At 42.0% G+C, this 22,006-nt stretch overlaps 3 protein-coding genes across 4 annotated transcripts; 1 reads left to right on the forward strand and 2 right to left on the reverse strand.

The window, feature by feature from the left end:
- Positions 1-238: 238 nt before the first annotated feature.
- Positions 239-7,862, reverse strand: vcp (valosin containing protein). The gene is made up of 17 exons (XM_068605078.1): positions 7,702-7,862; positions 6,148-6,259; positions 5,820-5,992; positions 5,597-5,739; positions 5,366-5,496; positions 5,144-5,275; positions 4,670-4,772; positions 4,002-4,135; positions 3,609-3,744; positions 2,998-3,110; positions 2,591-2,755; positions 2,356-2,478; positions 2,043-2,255; positions 1,570-1,878; positions 1,280-1,435; positions 1,021-1,175; positions 239-797 (listed from the first exon to the last, which is right to left on the reverse strand). The coding sequence occupies exons 1-17, from the start codon at positions 7,716-7,718 to the stop codon at positions 692-694; spliced, it is 2,421 nt and encodes an 806-aa protein (XP_068461179.1). The 5' UTR covers positions 7,719-7,862; the 3' UTR covers positions 239-691.
- Positions 7,863-8,421: 559 nt separating this feature from the next.
- Positions 8,422-14,213, reverse strand: fancg (FA complementation group G). Of its 2 annotated transcripts, none has more exons than XM_068566380.1 (14): positions 14,074-14,213; positions 13,317-13,419; positions 13,020-13,145; positions 12,742-12,914; positions 11,985-12,138; positions 11,576-11,706; positions 11,320-11,466; positions 10,965-11,125; positions 10,776-10,842; positions 10,285-10,601; positions 10,159-10,199; positions 9,665-9,838; positions 9,105-9,213; positions 8,422-8,655 (listed from the first exon to the last, which is right to left on the reverse strand). In XM_068566380.1, exons 1-14 carry the CDS (start codon positions 14,140-14,142, stop codon positions 8,553-8,555), a joined length of 1,875 nt encoding a protein of 624 aa, XP_068422481.1. In that variant the 5' UTR covers positions 14,143-14,213; the 3' UTR covers positions 8,422-8,552. The 2 variants fall into 2 exon arrangements, with proteins under 2 accessions (XP_068422481.1, XP_068422480.1); XM_068566379.1 differs by having other exon boundaries at positions 13,317-13,422.
- A 2,445-nt stretch (positions 14,214-16,658) lies between these two features.
- Positions 16,659-21,335, forward strand: LOC137779063 (neurofilament heavy polypeptide-like). The gene is made up of 4 exons (XM_068566531.1): positions 16,659-17,445; positions 18,818-19,017; positions 19,137-19,261; positions 19,357-21,335. Exons 1-4 carry the CDS (start codon positions 16,695-16,697, stop codon positions 20,693-20,695), a joined length of 2,415 nt encoding a protein of 804 aa, XP_068422632.1. The 5' UTR covers positions 16,659-16,694; the 3' UTR covers positions 20,696-21,335.
- Positions 21,336-22,006: the final 671 nt, after the last annotated feature.

Genomic DNA, 22,006 nt, shown 5'->3' on the forward strand with positions numbered 1-22,006 from the left:
CTCTGCTTGAATAGCTGTGATCCCCTTAATGTCTTATAGTAAAAGGGGAAATACTCAGTAAACAACTTCTGAAGGTTAAACTTTCAAAACTCTCGCATGTCTGATGAATGTCCGGTAGTGTTCAGTGTATAAAGATGGTGAAAACCCACTTATCCGTCTCTACTGTAAAACTTGCAAATAAATACTTTCAAATCAGACATGAACTCTGTATCAAAAATAACTTTCAAACAGACACCGATAACACTTCCATTTTGTGAGATTTTATTTTCAACAACATAACCTTGACAAATTTGTAATACATTATATGCTACTGTTTATTTAAAAAAAAAAAAAGAGGAAGTCATAAGCAATATGTTTTTTTCTTTTCTTTCTTATAGTCTAGCATAGAATCCCATTACTAAAGCCATTCATGTCATTTGTGATATACTGAGAATGAGGCCACTCAATAACATCCTCCCACCCCCCCCCCACCCTAATCTGCATCAGTCACTCACCTTCCATTTCCAACATCCTCCCCTTATCCCCACCACATCAAAGCCAGGGCAAACCAAGCGGCTACATGCTTTCTCCAAGGGAAGTCATACAAAAAAAGGGAACACATGAAAGAAGCACAAAGTCCTAAAAATGTGGAATCTGGTGAGAATTTGTACAGGTGTGATCCCGGTACCGACCACTGTGAGGCAGTGTACATTTATCCATAAAGGTCATCGTCGTTGTCGTCATTGAACACTGGCCCAGTGCCAGTTCCTCCTGAGCCATGGGTTGGACCACTGCCGCCTGCAGCACTGGAGGGAAACCTGGAAGAGAAAGAAGTAATTTTCCATTTTTGTAGGCAGATCATTCGATGATATGGCAAGCGTTTAACAATTTCAGCAATTAAAAATGATATGCAAAAACCATCTGTTGTACTCAGTGATTCTAGTTAGAAATAATCTGCAAGTTTTAAAAATGTTTGTAAATGTATCTAATGCCACGAAAGACATAAATACACAGCTAAACACACGCCAAAACAAAATGTACCTGAAGCTCCCAAAGCCTCGGCTCTGCTGCAGTGTCTGAGCAAACATCTCATATTTGCGAATGTCGTTGTCACTGACAGAGCGACGAGCGAATCGCATGGCCTCCTCAAAGTGGTCTTTCCTGATCTCTGGCACAGGATCATCCTCTTCCACCTCCTTTAAAAAAATAAAGATATATATGATAGTGCTATACAACTGCAAAATATCTGAAGCACCATTAGTATGTAGATGCTCTTTCAGGGGACAGAAAGAGCACTGACCATAGCTGACGGGTTGGTCTGCCTCTCCCTCTCTCTACGGATCTCATTCTCGATGCTCTCTCTGATGGCCAGCTTACACGCCCGCTGGCAGATCTCTGTAAGATCTGCTCCAGAAAAGCCATTGGTCATCTTTGCCAGGTAGTCCAAGTCCACATCCTATTGAAAAATAAAAGTACAAGTTAGAAATCGACCACACTTTTCACGGGTTTCATGAGCTAACCTGATATTTCTTTTGGCATAAACTTGGGAATATTATAAAAACACTTGATCTAAGAAGCAAGCACTGTCACCTTGCTGATCGGGCTCTTGCGGAGGTTGGCTTTCAGGATGCTCATCCTGCTCTTCTCGTCGGGCAGGGGAATGTAGATGAGTTGATCCAGACGGCCAGGTCTCAGGATGGCAGGGTCGATGATGTCTGGTCTGTTTGTGGCTCCAATAATGAAGACATTCTTCTTGCTGGACATTCCGTCCATCTCGGTCAGGATCTGATTGATGACGCGGTCGGCTGCTCCACCACCATCTCCAACATTGCCACCACGGGCCTTGGCTATGGAGTCCAGCTCGTCAAAGAAGAGAACGCATGGGGCTGCTTGACGAGCCTGGAAAAGTCAGACATAAAATGGTTTAAATTTTAGACATGAATTGTGGCAATTTAAATTAAATGCAAACATTAAAAGATGTGGTTGTTCCATACATTAATAATTCAGAATTATTTTTGCTCTGCACCTAAGTTCTATAACAGACACCCCAACGACTTTCTTACCTTGTCAAAGATCTCTCTGACATTGGCCTCAGACTCTCCGAACCACATGGTGAGCAGCTCAGGTCCTTTGATTGAGATGAAATTTGCCTGGCACTCGTTGGCGATGGCTTTGGCCAGCAGAGTCTTACCGCAACCAGGGGGACCATAGAACAGCACACCCTTTGATGGAGTCATGCCAAACTTGAGGAACTTGTCTGGGTGCTCCACTGGGTACTGAATTTGAGGAGGGAAATAAAAATGTAGTAAGACAAAACATTTTAATTTTACAGTTTTTCGATCTTTTCATGTCCATACTACTGGAAGAGGTTCATACCTGCACCAACTCTTGCAGCTCCCTCTTGACATCATCCAGACCTCCGATGTCCTCCCAGCTGATGTTGGGAACCTCAACAACCGTCTCCCTCAGTGCAGATGGATTGCTCTGGCTCAGGGCCCACTGTAAGACAGTATTGATCATGATAGCAAGGCTCACAAGGACAATATAAGCCAATTGAAAAAAAATGGTTTACTTGCATCATATACACTGAAGGCCATATCACAGCCCTTACCTTGAAGTCATCCATAGTGACAGCAAGCGAGTTCATGACTTCAGCATCAATTGTCTCATCCTCAAGGTCAATCAGGTCCATCTTCTTCCTGATGGCCTGAAGGGCAGCCTCAGAGCAAAGAGCAGCCAAATCTGCCCCCACATGTCCATGGGTCTCATTGGCAACCTACACACAAGATACAGAGAGGACAATATTGCTTTCCTGTCGAGTATCCGACACAATACACCTTCATTGAATAAACCATGAGCACTGCTACTGACAAGTCACATTAAATAGATGATTCCATATCAGTAAATATAGAATTAGACGCAATTTGATTTTGACTTAAATTGCGATAAGAATAAGAATGATGACATATGAAGCAATGTGTTATGTTATCTCACAAAAGGAAAACATTGTGAACAGACCTGTTCCAAGTCAACATCGTCAGCCAGTTTCATGTTCTTTGTGTGAATCTGGAGAATTTCCAACCTGCCGGTAGCGTCAGGGATGCCAATGTCCACCTCCCTATCAAAACGCCCTGGAGGTGGTGGAAGTTCAAACACACACTTATTAGTTCCAACTGAAAACAGACTAAGAAAAAAAAAGAAAAAAAATCAAGCAGTCTGCTAGAATGATTGTTACTTATTCCTCTTGAAAGATGTGGCAGCCGAAGTAGAATCTTAAATTGTACAGGTACCCAATTTACACTCTACATTTTATTCACACAGTGTTTGAATAGGTAAGATTCAATTCTAACCATTTGTCAAGGTTGTCAGAAATATCTAATACTATGGTTTAAAACTGAGACTGTACAGCAATGTGAGAAACTGACCTACTATTGAACTGCAAAGCCAATTTAAATTTAGACTGATTTATGGATCTTACATACAGACATGCTGTTTGCAATCAAAGCACTTTGCAACGGTGGCAAAAAATAAATCTATGAACAGACTACCTACTGATAGTGTTCAATACAATATTTAGAAAGACTAATATCTGTCAATTTATGCCGTAACTGAACACATCTTTAATTTACCAAATCTCCTGAGCGCTGGGTCAATGCTGTTGGGTCTGTTGGTGGCGGCCATGACAATCACATGAGCTCTTTGTTTCAGGCCGTCCATAAGAGTCAGCAGCTGGGAAACAATGCGCCTTTCCACTTCTCCATGAGTCTAAAAAAAACATGAATAGTTGCCATACAAATCATATATTTTAAAATGTTATCTTGACAGTGTATGCACTAAATTTGAGCATGTTGGCAAGTGATCAGGATGAGTATAATATTAAGTGCCCAAAAACTATAATTCACAGATTACTACTCGAAGTGAAATACCAAAACATGTAAAAAATTTAAAAGTTTTTTTTTTTCAAGAACAGGCAAGGTACCATTATTCAGATATGCATTTAGTTTTCCATTCTTGCGACTCACCTTCTCTCTTTTAGGAGCAATTGCGTCAAGCTCATCAATAAAGATGATGGCAGGAGCATTCTTCTCAGCTTCCTCGAAGGCCTTTCTCAGGTTACTCTCGCTCTCTCCTGCCAGCTTACTCATGATCTCAGGACCTAAAACAGAAAGCCAAACATGTTAATTTCAGAGAAAACAGTGACCTCATACACTATATTGAAATATGTATGAATCATAAGATAAAACCACTCTAGTAATAAAGTAACACTTTAGCATGTCCAAGGCACCTGGATAACAGCACAAGCATAAAAAAACTAAGTATTGACTATACAATAACTTAACCTTTTTTAGAAGATGACATTTTTTTCTTTTTTCAATCGTAGTTTAGAAAATATTATTCTGAGCTGATGTTGCGCTGATAAGAACTTCTTTCATAAAGCTCCGCAGTTTTCAGATGGTTCTGAAGAGGCAATATGAATAAATTAAATGATATAAAATGAGACACAATTTGAATTTGGTTGGTTATAGTTTAGCCAAGCAACCACTGAAAAAAAAATGTTTTGCTTGTTTAGGATAAGTATTTTTCAGAATCAAAACTAACTACAAATGATGTGTCTGGGAGAAAACTCAGTATCATCTTAAAAAGACTAAGAATCAGTTTCCATACAGGATGTATAGGTGGTAGTTCAGACCATTAATCAGGAAGAAGAAAGCTCCAGTTTCATTGGCTACGGCTCTGGCAATCAAAGTCTTTCCGGTTCCAGGGGGCCCATAGAGAAGGATTCCACGTGGAGGCTGAAAAAGGGATACCGTAATGACGACACAACTACGAAAAGCACCAAACAACATGAATGGTGTTGACTGTGGGATTTAACACGTTAAATGTATTAATGAATAACAAAATATAGATTAAACATAAGTGTAGAAGACTCTCAACATGCCTCAATAATGTCACTTACACAGCAATATATGGCTGAAGGTTAAGTTAGTCCATATTTGCCAGTTATTGCTGCTTGAGTATGATTGTAGCACATGTGCGTGTAACAAAATTAAGGATAGATGCTTTTTTGTAAAAATGCAAGTAAAACTATTATATTGTTTTAAGAGAAACAGACTCACTTTAAAATTGTACAATTAAGACCAGAAGTATATGCGTGCTGCCTTACCTTGACTCCAATGGCCTTAAACAGTGCAGGGTGTCTAAGAGGTAGCTCCACCATCTCTTTAATCTGAGCCAACTGCTTCCTCACCCCTCCAATGTCATCATAGCCCACCTCATTCAGAGACTCTTCCTCATCCTGCATGTTCAAACACAAGATGTTCACATTTCAAGTGCAATTTATTTTTGGTAGGTTTTAACCCATGCATAGTGTGTACAGGACACCCACCTCTCTCCGGATTGGCTCTCCCTCACAGTGGATGACTGTATCAGGAGCAACGATGCAGTAGGGAGAGGGGTCAGTCTCTACCACCTTGAACTCCACAGCACGCATGCCTCCTCTGACCAAGAAAATATCCCCTTCACACGGCAAAAGAAAACTTTTATTTTACCACTCTTAAGAGAGGTACATTCATTAAACATTTGATCAGCCAGGTAAAATTGAATATTTGTTACTCACCTTTGCGGATGGGCCTGTAAGCCTCCAGAAAGTATGGCTTAAGGTAGACCTCAAACAAGTTGCCAGTAATTCCTTCTACTGTGTCATCTATTGGGAGGACATGGATCCTCTTTCCATACTTTACATCAGGACATGGCTGAATGCTGAATGAGATATTTGAGTTAAGACCACTTCATTTATTTTTTTTAAGTGTTGTGGAAAGAAAGTGTATGATTTGCCCCACCTGATGACATCACCAAGTCTGACCCTCAGATTGTTGCGGACCACCCTGTTCATGCGAACCTTTTCATCGGAACAGGTGTCATCAGACAGCACAATGCAGACAGTCTCCCGCCTCTTCTTTCCCTTCATCAGCACTGTGTCTCCACGGAAGAGCTGCAGCTCATCCATCTTGTTCTTAAAGAGGCATTAAACAATAATTGTTTTGTGCATCTTCATTTTATTACATTCTAAATATAAAGATGACAGATAGTAACTTAATTCATCATTACAGATCATAGGGTTTAGAATTTGTAGATATTAGCCATTTGTGAAGCCATCTAAATGTCTACCTGAGAGAGAGAGACCACACTATTGTCTTCATTGATGGACTCATCAACAATCAGTCTGTTGGGTCTACTCTTTTGTTTCAGAATTGCAGTGGCTAGATCATCATTTTTGGATCTATAAAAGAAAAAACAGGTTAAAAAAGGTCTCATTCAGGTCCTACAATAACCAAGCCATTCAAGTGCACAACACTATTAACATCACTATATAACAACAAATAATGACTAACTTAATTAAAAATGGAATTGGAAACACTTGCTGCACCCCTAGCAGGACAGCTTTCAGTTTGAATTGATCAATGTCTGAAATCCTTAACCACGCTCTAAATGTATCATTACTGGCATTAGGTTCAACCCAATATAACGGTGTCTGCGGAGAGATCATGTATACTTAGCCCTGAGGGTGTTTGTGTTTTGTATTAGTAATTGCAATTGTCATTTTACTGTATTTCTACACACAAGCAAATTTAGGAATACGAATTACATATTATGAATTATAGTGTAATAGTAAAGTCTAACACCCCAATATTCTAGTGAGTGTAGATAATACATAATTAAGAATACGTAGCTGATAATGTATTGAAAGCAGCCAATAATCAGGACTAGTCCTAACTACGTATAACACGAAGAGTCGTAAAATATAGCCAAAAACTAACAAGTGGTCAACGTTAAGTTTTAAATGGCCAAATGGTTTCCAGTGAAGTCTAGACACAGTTTTGTAGTTTCCTTTACGTGATAGCGTGCTAATGCTAGCCGGCCAGCTAACGAGCAGATGACACAGCAAAAGAACTGAAACAACTTTACCAGCTCGCTGAGCTGGTTCCTACAGACAGACTGGCGGTACAATGCAGCCGTGACTGAAGAGACACTAGCGACATGAGGACCATGGTTGACACAATGTGTTATTTCACGACCGTTAAGCAACAAAACAAGTAAATGTAGAATGAGCCGCACCTGTTAGCTGCTAGTAGCTAGCGGCTTATTCTACATTTACTTGTTTTGTTGCCCGAACGGCTTCAGTCTGGAAGAGTCAACGTTTGCTCTCGTGTAACAGTTGGCCAGTGTACAACGTTTACACCAGTTTCTCGTTAGATTCATATAGTTTGATTTAGTTAGTTAGATGTGAACCAAGTCGAAGACCATGAACACAGAAGGCCATCCTGTCGGTGTGACGGCAAAGGCCTTGACAGTTATGCTAAAGCTAACGTTAGCAACCAAACACGACAGCGATGACTGCGCTTTGTCACGTCTCCGTCTCACAGTCGGCTCGTGTAAAACGGTGAAACGGCCCACAGCGTTAACAGTATGAACGATAACTGTCAACAATCCGTCGGGATAACGTAAAACTGTCAGTGTATTTGTTGTGTTATTCAACCCACGGACCAAAGTGCGGAGGCTGAAGTAACTGACCCCGTTAGCTGTCCTGTGTTAGCAACCGAGCTAACTTCTATAAACTAACGTATTCTGATCGGACGGTTGGTCTTTAAACAAAAATTATTCGCTGGCAGCCATTGTTCAATAATCCGCATTTGAATAGGACGGAAAGACGTTTTTACTTACTCCCCTCCCGAAGCCATGGTCGTCCACCTGGATTACTATTAATAAATAAAGAAATTCTAGCTAAATGTTTCAGAGGCTTAGCCGGTTCTCGTTACTGAGCGTTCCCTGTGATTTCACACGAAAGAGCAGCAGTTTTCGTTCCCTTCTTTACAATTATACCAAGCGCTGCACGCACCCGGCTTTCTGATTGGCTGAAGGCTGACTATCAGTTTCAACAACCAATGGGATATTCTGGAGTCTCGCGTCGTCGAGAGTATTTTGGCAATTTGGCCACTTATAAATTAGTAGGCGGTTCCTTTTTGCAACAACTTCTCTCCTATTGGTCATTTAAGCCTGTCATCTAACTTATGTCATCCAATACATTTGCACCGCGTTGTTATTGAAGCGTCGTATAAAAATGAATTTTGGCTTTAACTCGTGAATTAATTTGTGCGTTGTATATGAAAGGAGCATTCCATACAATAAATACATCAATATAAATAGTCATTTCAGAGCAGCATCACAGTGTATTGCATTTACTATGTCTTGTGCATTACCTTAAAAAAAACCTTAAATGTTAAAGTCTTGAGTACACTTGCCTTTCCAAAATACACAATGTAATTTCTACAAGCCAGACCCTCAGTGACCAAAGTACTGTGTGTCAAGTAATGTTCATTTCATCCATAAACCACCTGCGAGGTTTAAAACCCACACTGTGTACTCAGTCTCAAACACTGTAAGCCCTTTCCAGATGCTTTATTTTACTGTCCCATAGATACACATTTGTTTTGTGTATATGTTTCAGTTCACAGGCAAGAGATAGTTCTGGTTGGCCTGTTCAGTAAGCGGTAGGGTATTCTTCTTTTGTCTCTCTAGGGTGACACGGTAGAACCAATATCCTGTATTCTGCGGCGCAGCTCTGTGGAGTCCAACAAAGGGCCAGACTGAGGTTCCTGTAGGTACACCGATAGACTTCTGCAAAACAGAAGGCATAAAGCAATAAGAAGGAGCATTAACATCAAAGCATAGTAGTATGTCCTCTGCTGAAGAAAGAAAATGTCCATTTGCACATGGCAATCTTGATCAAACAGCTAAGGGACATTATAGTTGTCCCTCTGTGATGCATCAACCTGCAGTTAAAATCTCTAATGTTTTCTTATTAATATATATTGTAGGAACAGCGGAATAGAATCAGAATAAGAATAAGACTCTGTTAAACCACCACCACAAGTCATGTTTTTCTTGCACATTAAGTTGAGCAAAAAAACATATTAAGCATGGCTGGGGATGCATCCCCGTTCCCACCTCACTCTACGGTTTTGGGCACATTCACATCTGTATTTGGAGCTGTACATGTGTAACCAGGTCACCAGAGATGCATTTTGTTAGACAGGAGCGAAGTGTGCACATCATGTATGACATACTGTGATTGTGGGGTGAGGCTCAAGGTCTTTTCCCAACAAGCTACTGCCTCCCGTCTCCTGCCAAGCCTCCACAGCACTTCACCACACCACAGCCCTGCACCTGTACACTCTGAGACAGTTAATGCAGCGTTATTACATGTTCTCACAAAGGACCACACAAACCAAATACAGATTAACTACAATTCTACAGTACAATCATGTCCAATTGACATAGTTCTTGGCTTATACATGTGTAGGGCTCTAGATGTTGTGTGTAAAAAGCTGAAAGATAAGAGGTGAAAATTGTCGTTCTAGGAAACATTTATCAACCATCTGCTCCTCATAAAAGAACATAGATGATTTGTGAAAAGTTAGTTTCACATTCATTCAGACACTTCTGCTATACTGTCATGAGCAACATGTTCTAAACGGACATTACAGATATACACCACTCAAATGGTAGTTCATAATTCTCAAGTAGAGGCCTTACGTGCATATGACTGACCGTAACTTACTTCTGCCCTTGTGCATTGACATTAATACTCTTGCATTGTAGGTTAGGTTACAGCTGTGGTGTTTACCTGGAAATGCCTGCATGCTGAGGTGTAGGTCTCTCAGTGCCTCCCTCAGTTGGTCTGTCTGGGTGAAGCTGATGCCCCTACCAGCAAGTGAAAGTCCCTTTAACCTCTGAAGGATAAACAGATCTGTTCCCTGCATGCCGACCATGTCTGCACTGGGAATCTGTGGTTGGCAACCTGCAATTAAACAATAAAACAGACTAAAATGTAAGAGTAGCTGTAGGGCAGGAATACCAAACGTTTACAAAATGACAGGAGACCAAGAGCCACTTAATAAACACATAACAGACATTCATGGCTAAGCACAGACCATAAACAAGCTCTTTTAGTCTATTTTGATCCCTTTTTTTAAACATACATATGACACTTTATTTACATTGAAAGTACAAAATAAATCCCCATTGCTAATAATTTGAATTATTAGAAAATAGTCTGGAGGTTGTGTAAAAAGGAAAATGTAACTCCAAAGTATCATAAAAAGTAATTAAATTACTCACCTCTCTTTTTAAAATGCACCTTCACCAGGAGGTTGAAACACCTGTAATGCGGAGCACAGTCTTATGTGTCTGGCTTTAGTTCTGTCATTAGTGTTTTTGAATTATGAGCAATTTCCTTTGACAGACCTTGTGTAGTGAGTAACAGCTTGTTTCCAGTCCCTCAGGTAAGTGTGGCAGTGACCTTGGAGGAGATAGGCAGCACCCACCCAGAGCAGTATCTCCACCTCATCTCCACCCTCTGCACACAGAGCCCCGGTCTCAGTCTCAGACTTCTCCTCCGGCTCTTCCAACACCACTTTCCGAGGCAGCAGCTCCAGTGCCGTAGTGATGACTTCATCACACAACGCCATGCAATCAGCGGCCCGTCGGGCCATGAGCAAGGCAGCGCCAGCCTGCAGGTAAAGCTCAGGCAACTTGGGAAGGGGAGGGCCCTTAGCATGCACCTGAGACAGAGGCAAGTGGCAAACAGAAGTCAATAAATGTGTCAATACGGTATTCTTCTGTGGGACAAACACATAATGACTTCTCAAAGATGAGGACATAGCATGCAAATATAAATGTAAAAATATCCAACACTCGTTGTTAAATAATGTTGCATGTTTTTTTTTCAGTCTTACTCCATGTTGATCTTCTGAGTGAAGTGTAGCCAGCAAGTCCAAATAATATTCCACACCCTCGGACACCCTGAAAGGAAAAGCAGACATTTAAAAACTACTATGTGCACTGTGTCCTCATACACTCATCTTTATGTCCGTCTTCTGGGTTTTAGCATTGGTGAGGTGCCAGTAACCAACTTTTCTTCTCACCTCTCATGGAGCACACACATTAGGGCAAGACTGTGAAGGACGGTGAGGGGAGAAGGCACTAAGAGCAGGCTGCTCAGTGATTGGCTGCGCAGCAGTAAGGACGGAGGGAGGAGATGAGCACCAGCCATAGCAGGCTCCGTGGTAGAGGGCAACATTAAAGTCTGTGGAACAAGAGAGGCTTCATGCTTCACTACACAGATACATTTTTTGGCTTGCATGCTGATAGCTATTCCACTACTATATTTTATTTAACAATAATGTATATAATTCTACAATACAAACATTAAGAGACATTTAAAAGACATTTGGAATATTTTTGCTTTCCCTGTACGTACTCATTACTTGTGGTACTCACAGAATGCAGCAAACGAAGAGCTTGTATTTCAGCTTGTGGGTTGCCAAGCTGCTGGTAAATAAGCATGCTACGATACAGAGCACACACACACCGGCAGTCTGTCTCCAGTGCCATCCTGTAACACTGCAAGGCCATCTGAGGGCGGCTCTGGAGACAAATATAAAAACACATTGCATGCAAATGCTCAAACCTGTTGCCAATGAGGAATAGAAGTTCCTGTTCTGTTTGTTTGTCAAAACTCTGTCTGCGTGTGTACCATATGGGCAAAGCAGGAGCCTGAGAGGAGGTGTGTGCAGGCTATCAGGGTTCTGGGAGCAGAGAGGGAGGAAGCTGTCTGCAGACCACACAGTGCTTCTGAACTCTGGCCCTCACTCAATCTTTCTGCACCTTAATGAAACATAAAGAGGACAGTATTACTACAAAATGAAATATTAGTGTTATCAATTACAAAATAATACAAACGCTAGGAATGAGATAAATTTGTTTGTGTGCCTCATTTCTCACTTGGTGGCAAGAGTGCAAAACAAAGTGAAAAGGTGAAATATGTGATGAGCAAAAATAAAGACATTAACTCTTGCTTAAAATTCATATGATAAATGTATCTGGTCAAAGAAAACTATCTTTTCCCTTAATATGTGTTAATGTAAAACATGAATGTTGCTGACCTTGGGAAATGAGAGTACAGATCTGCAATAAATCAATAAGCCTTCTTTGGTCCATCACCAGTAGAAGAACGTCAGAGGACTTGGTCTTTGGCACGCTCAACTCCTCACTCCAAACTCCAGTAGATAAGGTCTCGAACACAGAGAACAGCTCATCCTACACCACAGGAAATAATAAATATATACATTTGCTTGGCAGAGACAGGAAAAGAGAGGGTGGTGGGGATTGTACTTCCATTTAATAAAGTTTGCATTTATGACAAAAAACAAAAGCACAACATATTCAATGTATTTATGGGATTTGAATATGAATGGTAAATGGTACCAACTACACTTGGTATGATAGACGCTCTGAGGCATTTGTCTCATGAACAACGGTCCATGATATATGTAGAGGAAGGTGCCAACATGGCCTAAACACCAACATGATAAGTTGACCAGCTTTTACATTTATACATGTATGTATGTATATGTATATATATATATATATATATATATATATATATATATAATTTTATTTTTTTAAATACAGCATATCCAGATCAGATCACACAGCCTCACTGGTTACATCACAAACCAAACATGGTGGCGTTCACTTGGAAACTAACTGCTAACTGAGATTCTTTGTTTTAGAAGGACTAAGTACAGTTGTTTGGTCCACATTGGACAGATCACGACCACCTCAATAGCCTAAACAGATGCAGATGCTTTAAACCACACCAAATAAATGAGGGAACACAGCCTAAAAAACAGATCTTACTTGAAATCCCTGTATAGTTTTCAGCTGGCAGGTGGCCAGCCATATTGCCCACTGCAGACAGAGAAGGTACAGTACGGAGGGATTCAAAGCTGTGTTTCCCAGTGACTTGACAGCTGTTCTCCAAAAAACAAGAGGGTCTGAATCAGCAAGGCCATCTCCTGACATCTGTAGAACTGTAGAGGACAAGATCAGGCTGGAAAAGTCAGAATCAAACTAATATAAAACTGAATGTATGACGCGAGTTCCTGTGTCATCTACATCCATGGTCCTCCGCCTACCTCTTGCTGTGGCTTGTGTGAGGAGCAGCTCAGCTTCTGAGAACTGAGACCGAGCAATGAAGCACACACCGGCATTGTACACTACTGTCAGCTCCAATAGTGTGTGCTCTGCAACAGAAGGGATACCTGCAGGAGAGGGGCGTAGGGAAAGGAAAGGACACATAAAGGTAACAACTGAGCTCTCTACCCAAATTAAGCCTAATCCCATGAGTTCCTGAAGACCTCCTAGTGTGGCTACAATCAAACCCCAGTACCCCAAAATACATTCATGTGATTATTATGAAGGAGATGGAGCACCTTGGATTTTGATTAAAAGTTTGTGAAACTCAGAGGAACACCATATCAGACGGGTGAGGTTCTGGTTCTGGTCTCGGGTTGAAACATCACCTCCTGCTTCTTGCTGCTGAAACAATGACGTGAAAACAAACTGGAAACTTTAGTTAAGTACAAAATAAAGGGACTCATGCTTTACCAACATCATATTGCTACTACACTATAATTTAGAGGGAAATACTAAGAGTACTTTTTACTCCATAACATCTATTTGATAAAGTTTTAAGTTACTTCTAAAAAAAGATTGTACATACAAAACATAAAACGAACGGCATTTTAATTTATACGTATCAGTAGTATAACTCAATTAGTTAAAATCAGCATCATCTCAACCAGCCACAACATTGAAATACTGCTTACACGTTAATACATCCGTAATAATAATAATAATGTATCATGTGACATTTATGGAGAGAGGCTATTATACATAAGGACTACTTTTACTTTTCATATTTGAAGTACAATTTCCAATACTCTTTGAATGCAGGCTGTTATACGATGGCATTGCCATATTAACTTTACATGAAAATATATGGATTCCTCTTCTACCTTTGGCTATATTTGTTCCGCGAAAATAACCAATACACCAAACAAGTTGAAGACAGACTGTTAATAGAAATTTCCCCCGAAATATCTATCCGGTAGGCTATTTAATAACGTTAATGTAACAGAGGCTCACGTTCAACCCCGTATCGCTGAAAACACTCTGCTAACATCTTACCTTCCACGTGTTTACCAACTCGTTGTTTTCCTGGGTCCATCTATCTAATAAAGATAGTGGCTGATGCATTTTATCACATCTTATATCGCTGCTTTGTGAAAAAAGTACGTGGTGTTTGTTTTGAACTTTCCCTCGTTTGGTCGAAGGAGAGCTAACTAACACAGGAAGTACACATTAGGGAGTTTCGGGCAGCGCAGCGGGGCTGTGCTGCCCCTTGTGGACAAATCAGGAAACTACACCGTCAGTCTGCCAGCCCGTCCGGCAGGTGGTGCTGTGACAGAGCTCATTTCACTTGTGTTCTGGAAACTTCAATTTAAGGGTTGTTTGTTTTACTGCCAACAAACTGTGAATTGCTTCTGCTGTTTGTGGTTTGTCATTACCTTTATAGCCCTTAAAATAAACACACAGACACACTAACAATTGCACCACCTTAATGTATTCAGCACAAAGCAAGTGCACACAAGCCAAGACCGTAATGTATTGCTGCTGAGTCATCCCTAAGACTGCCAGGACAGACATTTTCTAGTTGCCCCTCCCAAGGTGACTCTCCCTTTTCTCACCCAATTCCAGTCCTGTCCTTTCATCCCTCTATCATCCCCCCATTAGTGCACCATCTTGTTCCCTGACTGCAACCTCCCAGCTCCTTCTTTCTTTCATTGTCTCAAATCACAGAAAGCTCTAAATATACCACCATGGAAAAACAAGGACAAGTCTTGACCACTGCTCCACAGTATACGCTCACACTATTTCAGCTACATAGGCATGCACACACAAGCGTGTACACAAAACACGTCTTTTTTTCCTTTCGATGATGGGTTTAATGTTTTGTGAAATTTTCCTCTGCATCGATCCTGCTATTTTCCATCTCTCTGTGTCTCACTCTGTCCATCCATCCCTTCAAGGACAAGGTCATTACATAGCAGCAGCCTCCCACCTCATTTTATGCTGTCCCTCTGCCAATGCCATTCACATGGTAGGACCTTAAACTTGTTACTGTGATGAATGCACCCATGGAAGCATTAAAGCGCATACTGGTTTTGATTCAAGAAACCAATAACAGACAAAAATCGGGCTGTTGAATTTTACAGCTCCCCAACAGTGAGGCGTAACACTGTTTAGATTACAAATATACTCTTCCGTACACTCTGATAAAACCTCAAATATGTTTGAGATTATTCTCAAGCATGATATTCTAACACAGATTGTCTTTTTTCTGTAGACTTCAGCTGCTTATTGTTGGTTCAAATAACAAGGGATTGAGAAACATGAGCTACTGTAACCAAGATCCTGATAACGTCACAACTGAATTTTGCTACTCTGCACCCTTATTTATTAAACATGAAGCTGGAGGAAGGGGATATGATCCATGTTATTTCTGTACTGCATGGCCTTCCACACATCTGAACATAGGAGATGGGGTGCAAATCCCATTGGAATTCTGTTTAACTATTGACCACTATTTAAGACATTCGAAAAATAGAATGATTCAATATAACGTGTTTCACCTTTAAAAATAAGATTTTAGCACCTTAAGACTTGATTGCTGCAGGCTCGGGCCTTGAGTGTCACACAGTCCCGTGAGTGTCATTGGGCTGACAACACACATGTTCGCATGTAGGGACAAAGAATGGCTGAGACAGCAAAATTACTGTGTGCTGAACCGTCTTTTCTTCAATATGTGTCTCAAGGGAAAGGCATATTTACCGTCCATGCTCCTTTAAGGCATGCAGAGTAAACTCACTCACCCTAAATTTGAGCAATCAATAGTATGTGCTCTTCAGAACTGAGAATAGACATCTCTTTAGATCAGCCGAGGCGGCTCAGTTGGGTTTTGTGTGAGTGCTGTATCACCGTAGATCAGTGCACATGCACTATATGCTGCTGCTGTTTTTGGTTATTCTGTCAGTGCCACCACATGTGCACATCTGGAGAGTATGTGTTCTGCTGCAACATAAAAAAGAAGAAAGAGATTCAAAGTAATGTTTTGAATATATCTGGAGAAACAAACCTTTTGTGTGTTTTTTTGTAAGAGAGAGGGAGTCTGTCAACGGCCCAGCAGTTGAGCTGACTCCCAGAGGGGTTGGCGTGGATCTGCAAACTCACACTGCAGCAATAGACCTTCAGAGCATCAGCAGAACACACTGCACACAATCAGTTCACACAGATTTTAGCTACCGCACACCCAAAATAAATGTATGTCTTAAAATGTGTGATATCTTGCAAAAGTAATTGATATAAGCTGTTTATTTTTTTAAAGCAATAATTGACTGTATTGGCCTACAATGACTCATGTCTTGATAATTTACACTAATTCTTATCCCAAGTGTATTTCTACACAAAATGTCTGAAATGAAGTTTAAACTGATGTCGAGCATGTTTTAAATGCTATAAAACCATTATTTCGCTTTGTTGCTTTGATGAATACCACCTTATTAACACCTTCAGTAAAAAATATAACTCATCAATAACTACACTGATTATGGTCAATATATTCCTGCGCAGGCAGATATCTCTTTAAATAGAGTGTGTCCTGGTGCTGACTAGTGAGTTTCTCCCTCCCTCCTATATAAACCCAGCGCTCTCGCTGTTGCTGCAGTCAGTCCTCATCCGGCCCAGCCACCATGAGTTTCACGGTAGACCACCACCTCTTCGGCCCCACTTCGTACCGCAAGGCTCGGGCTGCCCCCGTGTCCTCCAGCGGCTTTCACTCCCAGCGCCGCCGCCTCAACTACAGCCAGCCGACCACCGTTGACGGCTTGGACACCTTCAATGGCAACATGACACAGAGGAACGAGAAGGAGATTCTGCAGACTCTGAACGACCGGTTCGCCGGCTACATCGACAAGGTGCGCAACCTGGAGATGCACAACCGCAACTTGGAGGCGGAAGCGGCAGCTCTGCGGCAGAGCCAGGCCGGGCGCACCTCGGTTGGAGAGCACTACGAGCGAGAGTTGGGCGACCTGAAGGGTCTCCTGCAGCAGCTGACCGGGGAGAAGGCCCGCGCAACTCTGGAGCACGAGCACCTCGATGAAGACATCCAGCACCTGCGGGTCCGACTGGATGATGAGGCGCGAAACCGGGAAGAGTTGGAGGCGGCCGCGCGCACCATGAAAAAGTATGTTGAGGAGTGCCGGCTGGCGCGGACGGAGCTGGACAAGAAGTTTCGTGCCCTGGAGGAGGAGGCTAATTTCCTGAAGAAGAACCACGAGGAAGAAGTGGCGGAGCTGCTCGAGCAGATTCATGGCGCGCAGGTGAGCTTCGACATGCGAGACACTCTGAAGACCGACGTCACCGGCGCACTGCGAGAGATCCGCGCGCAGCTGGACGGTCACGCATCCAAAAGCTCAACGCACGCAGAGGAATGGTTCAACGGTGAGTTGGGTCAATAAGGGGGAAGTTAAAAGAAAACAAAGATAATTCAAACGTCCGTGTGCGGTATAGTGTCCTCTGTCCGTGGTGCTGAAGTCTAGAGTCATCCCTGGGACTTTGAAATTACCCTGCCGCCTAATTGTAACCCGATTGTAATGCATTATGTGATTTTAGGTGAATGAGTATATCAAAGTTACAAGGGGTACTTACTTTTGGATGGGACCATCAACGCTATTAAGCATGCTGATTTCTAAATCTTTTCAGATTAACAAATCTGGTAACTTTTATTATCCCACCAACATACCAGGTTGAACATTTTAACTAAAGAGAGAACGTTTAATAACCAATTACATGCAAATGAAGTAAGTCAAGGCAGATACCATGAATATCAAATGCATGATCAATATATATGTATATATACATGCATATATATATGTATATATATGTATACATATATATGTATATGTATACATATATATGTATATATATACATGTATACATATATATATATATATATATATATATATATATATATATATATATATATATCAATAATTGAACCAGTGGACCTTTCTGCGGGTGCATCGCTGCCGCAGAATGATAATTTGTACTCAAGGCAAGCACTGCAGGAGAAAGATGTCACACAGAGAGGAGACTATGATTAATTTGCACCCTCAATGGGTTACAGTGGGTGTGTGCTTTGTTTTCGCCCCACTGTGTGTCTCTTACCCTGAACCTCTACGAATAGAAACGTTCAAGGTCACTGTTTGTGTGCAGACAAGGCATCCTCTCGATGTGGCGATTTAAGTTAACTAAAAATGCAAGTGGCTAAGCCATACAAGTAGATAGATGACGGATGAGGCCCGGTGAGAACCCTCTTTATGATTATAGTGACCTTTGTGGTACTCCACAAATATACAATCAACATCACTTTAAAGGCCAAGAAGGGTTTTATCTGAGCTGCATGTGACAGAACTTAATGAACTATAGATCGACCCTTGCTGCACTTTTACATGCTGACTTGATAACCAGTAAAAGGTGCACACTGAATGACCTTCCCTGTGTCGTGTCCAGCTGACTGCAGCAACATGGCTCATTCATGCTTGGAGGAGGGAGGAGCTGAGTCAGACTACTGAATGACAGATGGACACTGCCAAGGTTACTCAGGCTCCCAGTAGAGACTCTCTAAAGACAAGTGTCAAATGTCTCAGGAACTATAGAATAGAATGGACAAATTATGAATGCCAATGTAATGAGTAGGAATGAAGAATTTATCTCAACCGCAAGTCACGTCTAATGTCCTTGGACATAACTCAATAGTATGAGACAGCAAATGTGACATCTAAATGCATTCTTTTGTTTGCAACATCTGCAGTGCGTATGGAGCGTCTGTCTGAAGCGGCTAGGTCCAACCAAGGTGCAATTCGTGGAAGCCAGGACGAGATCATAGAGTACCGCCGTCAGCTCCAGAGCCGCACGATTGAGCTGGAGACCCTTCGGGGAACCAAGGAGTCACTGGAGAGGCAGCGTATGGAAAATGAAGACAGGCACCATGATGACCTCAACTCCCTACAGGCAGGGAATTAACACAAACATCTTACTTATGCCACGCAGGGGACAACCACACAAATGTGACTTATTTATATACCCTGTGTATGACATTCGACATGTAATGCCACATTGTTTGTTTGCAGGAGACCATCAACCAGATGGACAATGAGCTGAAAACCACCAAATGGGAGATGGCCAGCCAGCTAAAAGAATATCAGGAGCTGCTGAACGTGAAGATGGCTTTAGATATTGAGATTGCTGCTTATAGGTGGGTCTGGGTTTACACATTATTCAAATAATATTTTGGCTTCTTAATGACAAAAGGATTTTTTGCTGACTGTGTGTCTTTTGTCTTCAAAACAGGAAGTTACTGGAGGGAGAGGAGAATCGCTTCGTGTCAGGAGGAGGTCCGTACTCTTACCTAGAGAGCAGAATCTCCTCCCACTTAAAAATGAAAGGAGATGAGATTTCAGATAAAGTCATAGTAGAGGAACAGACAGATGAGACCCAGGTGACAGAGGTGACAGAGGAGGCAGATGAAGAGGAGGATGAGGAAGAGAAAGAAGAAGAAGAAGAAGGCGAGGAAACCAAAGAAGAGGAGGAAGAAGGTGAGGAAGGAGAAGAGAAGGAGGAGGAAGGAGAGGGAGAAGAAGAGAAGGAGGAAGAAAAGGGAGAGGAGAAGGTTGAGGAGGGAGAGGAAGAAGGTGAGGAAGAAGAGGCAGGTGAGGAAGAGGAGAAGTCCAAATCTCCCGAAAAGCCTGCATCTCCTAAATCTCTTGCTGTCAAATCCCCTGTACCTAAATCACCAGAATCCAAATCACCAGCAGCCAAATCCCCGATGCCCAAATCCCCGATGCCCAAATCCCCGGCTAAGTCACCGGTGTCAAAATCCCCAGCAGGAGAAGAGTCAAAGTCACCTGTGTCAAAATCCCCAGCAGGAGAAGAGTCAAAGTCACCTGCGTCAAAATCCCCAGCAGGAGAAGAGTCAAAGTCACCTGTGTCAAAATCCCCAGCAGGAGAAGAGTCAAAGTCACCTGTGTCAAAATCCCCCCCCAGTAAATCCCCTGAATCTAAATCTCCTCGGCCCAAGACCCCTGAACCAAAGTCACCAGAGAAAGAGAAGGCCAAGCCTACCCCTGCCAAAGACACACCTAAAGAAGAGAAAAAAGAGGAGAAGCCCCAGCCTGTCAAAGAGGAGAAGAAGGAGAAAGAACAACCTGTGAAGGAGGAGAAGAAAGAGCCCAAGGAGAAAGAACCAGAGAAGGCAGACAAAGCTGATACAAAGAAAGAGAGCAAGGAAGAGGAAGCGCCAAAGGTGGATGATGCTTCGAAACCGGTTGCTCCCAGCAAGCCCTCAGAGGACAAACCCGCTCCCAAGTCTGAGCCAAAAGAGAGTGCTCCCCCCGCCAAGGAGGAGAAACCCTCTGCTCCTAAGTCAGAGAAGGCCGAGCCGGAGCCAAAGCCTGCCCCTAAGGCAGAGCCTGGGAAAACAGAGGACAAGAAGGAGGAGAAGAAGCCAGAGGAGAAATCTGCACCTAAAAGTGAACCCGAGAAAACTGAGAGCAAGAAAGATGAGAAGAAGCTAGAGGCAACAAAGGAGGCTAGCAAAGAAGAGAGTAAGGAGGGAAAGGATGGAGGGAAGGCGGAGAAATCTTCTGGCACGGAGACAAAGGAGAGCAAGGATGAGAAGGCCAAGAAGTGAGACTGATATGCTGTGATTCAAGGCATGAGGAGAGGAGGAGTTGGAGATGCCAAAGAACTATGAAAGAGGAGAGGCGATTTAGGAGCAGTAGAAAGGGGCTGGATATACCCAGCTGCTCAGACAGCGCTTTAATGTCCAAAGCAAAGCAGGTGATGGTATGTAAGCAATAGTGATTTCTGTAGCAAATAAACCCTGTGCTCCCCCCGTATGGCCATTACACGCCCCTGATGCTTCTGATGTATGACTGTAGTGAATGCAGAATGCTCTTAACTCTTTATCTGAATGTGACAAATGCCCTTAATGAATAACAAGTGCATTTAAAATGAATCCCGCTGACGGGGGACTGCTTCACAAGCCTTCAAGGGTAGAGATGTCAAAATAATGTCAAGCTAAAGATTGTGACAGATATTCAACATAAACACATATATTTAAGGAGATACAAATGTCGATATTATATTTACAGATACGTCAGTAAGACAGACTTGAATTTTGCTTGTTGTGCACCTAATGCAGCTTCTCCTGACAGGCGAACTGCAACGTCTCACTGGTCTGCAATGCTAGGACAATGATGAGTATGTGTTACGTATAAACTGCTGAGAATATGCAATATGAAACAGATAAATAAAGAATGAAAAATCAAACACAAAAGGCTTTTGGGCAAATCTGTTTACTTCCACACAAAAAAAAGAAAGAATCAATAGCACATTGACCTCAAGTGAGGCTTTATGAAGGAGACGTGTCGAGAGTAATCGTATACGGTGTGAGGCCTAAAAGGTAAATGCTGCGAGTAACTGCACTGCATTGCGGCTGAGGAGAGGGGGAGCTGTACCCAAACACAGCCACTGCAGCCGTGCCAGAGACCACGCTTATGTAAAAATCAGGAGCAGTGCTGCTTGCTTGTAGAGATCAGATTCAGAAAGTTCACACACTGAAGACAGACTGAATCCCACCCAATACCCTGACTAGACATTCGATTAATACAGAGCATCACTTTTTAAACCATAAAAAATGAATTGCCATGATTTATTCTTCCACGGAAAAAGTATAGCTAAGCTAGCTTGTATATGGTTTATTAATGAGTGCAGCAGTCGGTTACAAAAGCATTTCATTCTTTTTTAGGATACACTTTGGCTGACATTGAAAGGATTTGTCTCCTGGCAGGATTTCAGGCTTCTCTTTACATTCAATCTCTTATCACGTGATGGATGGCTTTGTAATAATGGGATCATCAACCACGGCACAAAATACAGCAGGTGGAAGTTGCAAATGTATTCTACCCGTAGTCACCACATTTGAATTATAATAATAATA

Source organism: Clinocottus analis, unplaced genomic scaffold, assembly GCF_023055335.1.
Source record: "Clinocottus analis isolate CAN_PGR_092001 unplaced genomic scaffold, fCliAna1.0.p SCAF_7, whole genome shotgun sequence".
NCBI classification, from domain to species: domain Eukaryota; kingdom Metazoa; phylum Chordata; class Actinopteri; order Perciformes; family Cottidae; genus Clinocottus; species Clinocottus analis.

Excerpts from the sequence above, each read along its gene's own strand:
- vcp (XM_068605078.1), bottom strand. Across the intron at positions 5,740-5,819 it reads AGACTTGGTGATGTCATCAG|CATTCAGCCATGTCCTGATG; the intron begins GTGGGGCAAATC and ends TATCTCATTCAG. Across the intron at positions 2,256-2,355 it reads AGCTGCAAGAGTTGGTGCAG|TACCCAGTGGAGCACCCAGA; the intron begins GTATGAACCTCT and ends CCTCAAATTCAG.
- fancg (XM_068566379.1), bottom strand. The coding sequence starts at position 14,142 with ATGCATCAGCCACTATCTTTATTAGATAGATGGACCCAGGAAAACAAC. Across the intron at positions 9,839-10,158 it reads GGTGCATTTTAAAAAGAGAG|GTTGCCAACCACAGATTCCC; the intron begins GTGAGTAATTTA and ends GTTTAATTGCAG. Across the intron at positions 9,214-9,664 it reads CAGCATGCAGGCATTTCCAG|AGTGTACAGGTGCAGGGCTG; the intron begins GTAAACACCACA and ends TAACTGTCTCAG.
- LOC137779063 (XM_068566531.1), top strand. The coding sequence starts at position 16,695 with ATGAGTTTCACGGTAGACCACCACCTCTTCGGCCCCACTTCGTACCGC. Across the intron at positions 19,018-19,136 it reads ATGACCTCAACTCCCTACAG|GAGACCATCAACCAGATGGA; the intron begins GCAGGGAATTAA and ends GTTTGTTTGCAG. Across the intron at positions 19,262-19,356 it reads ATTGAGATTGCTGCTTATAG|GAAGTTACTGGAGGGAGAGG; the intron begins GTGGGTCTGGGT and ends TCTTCAAAACAG.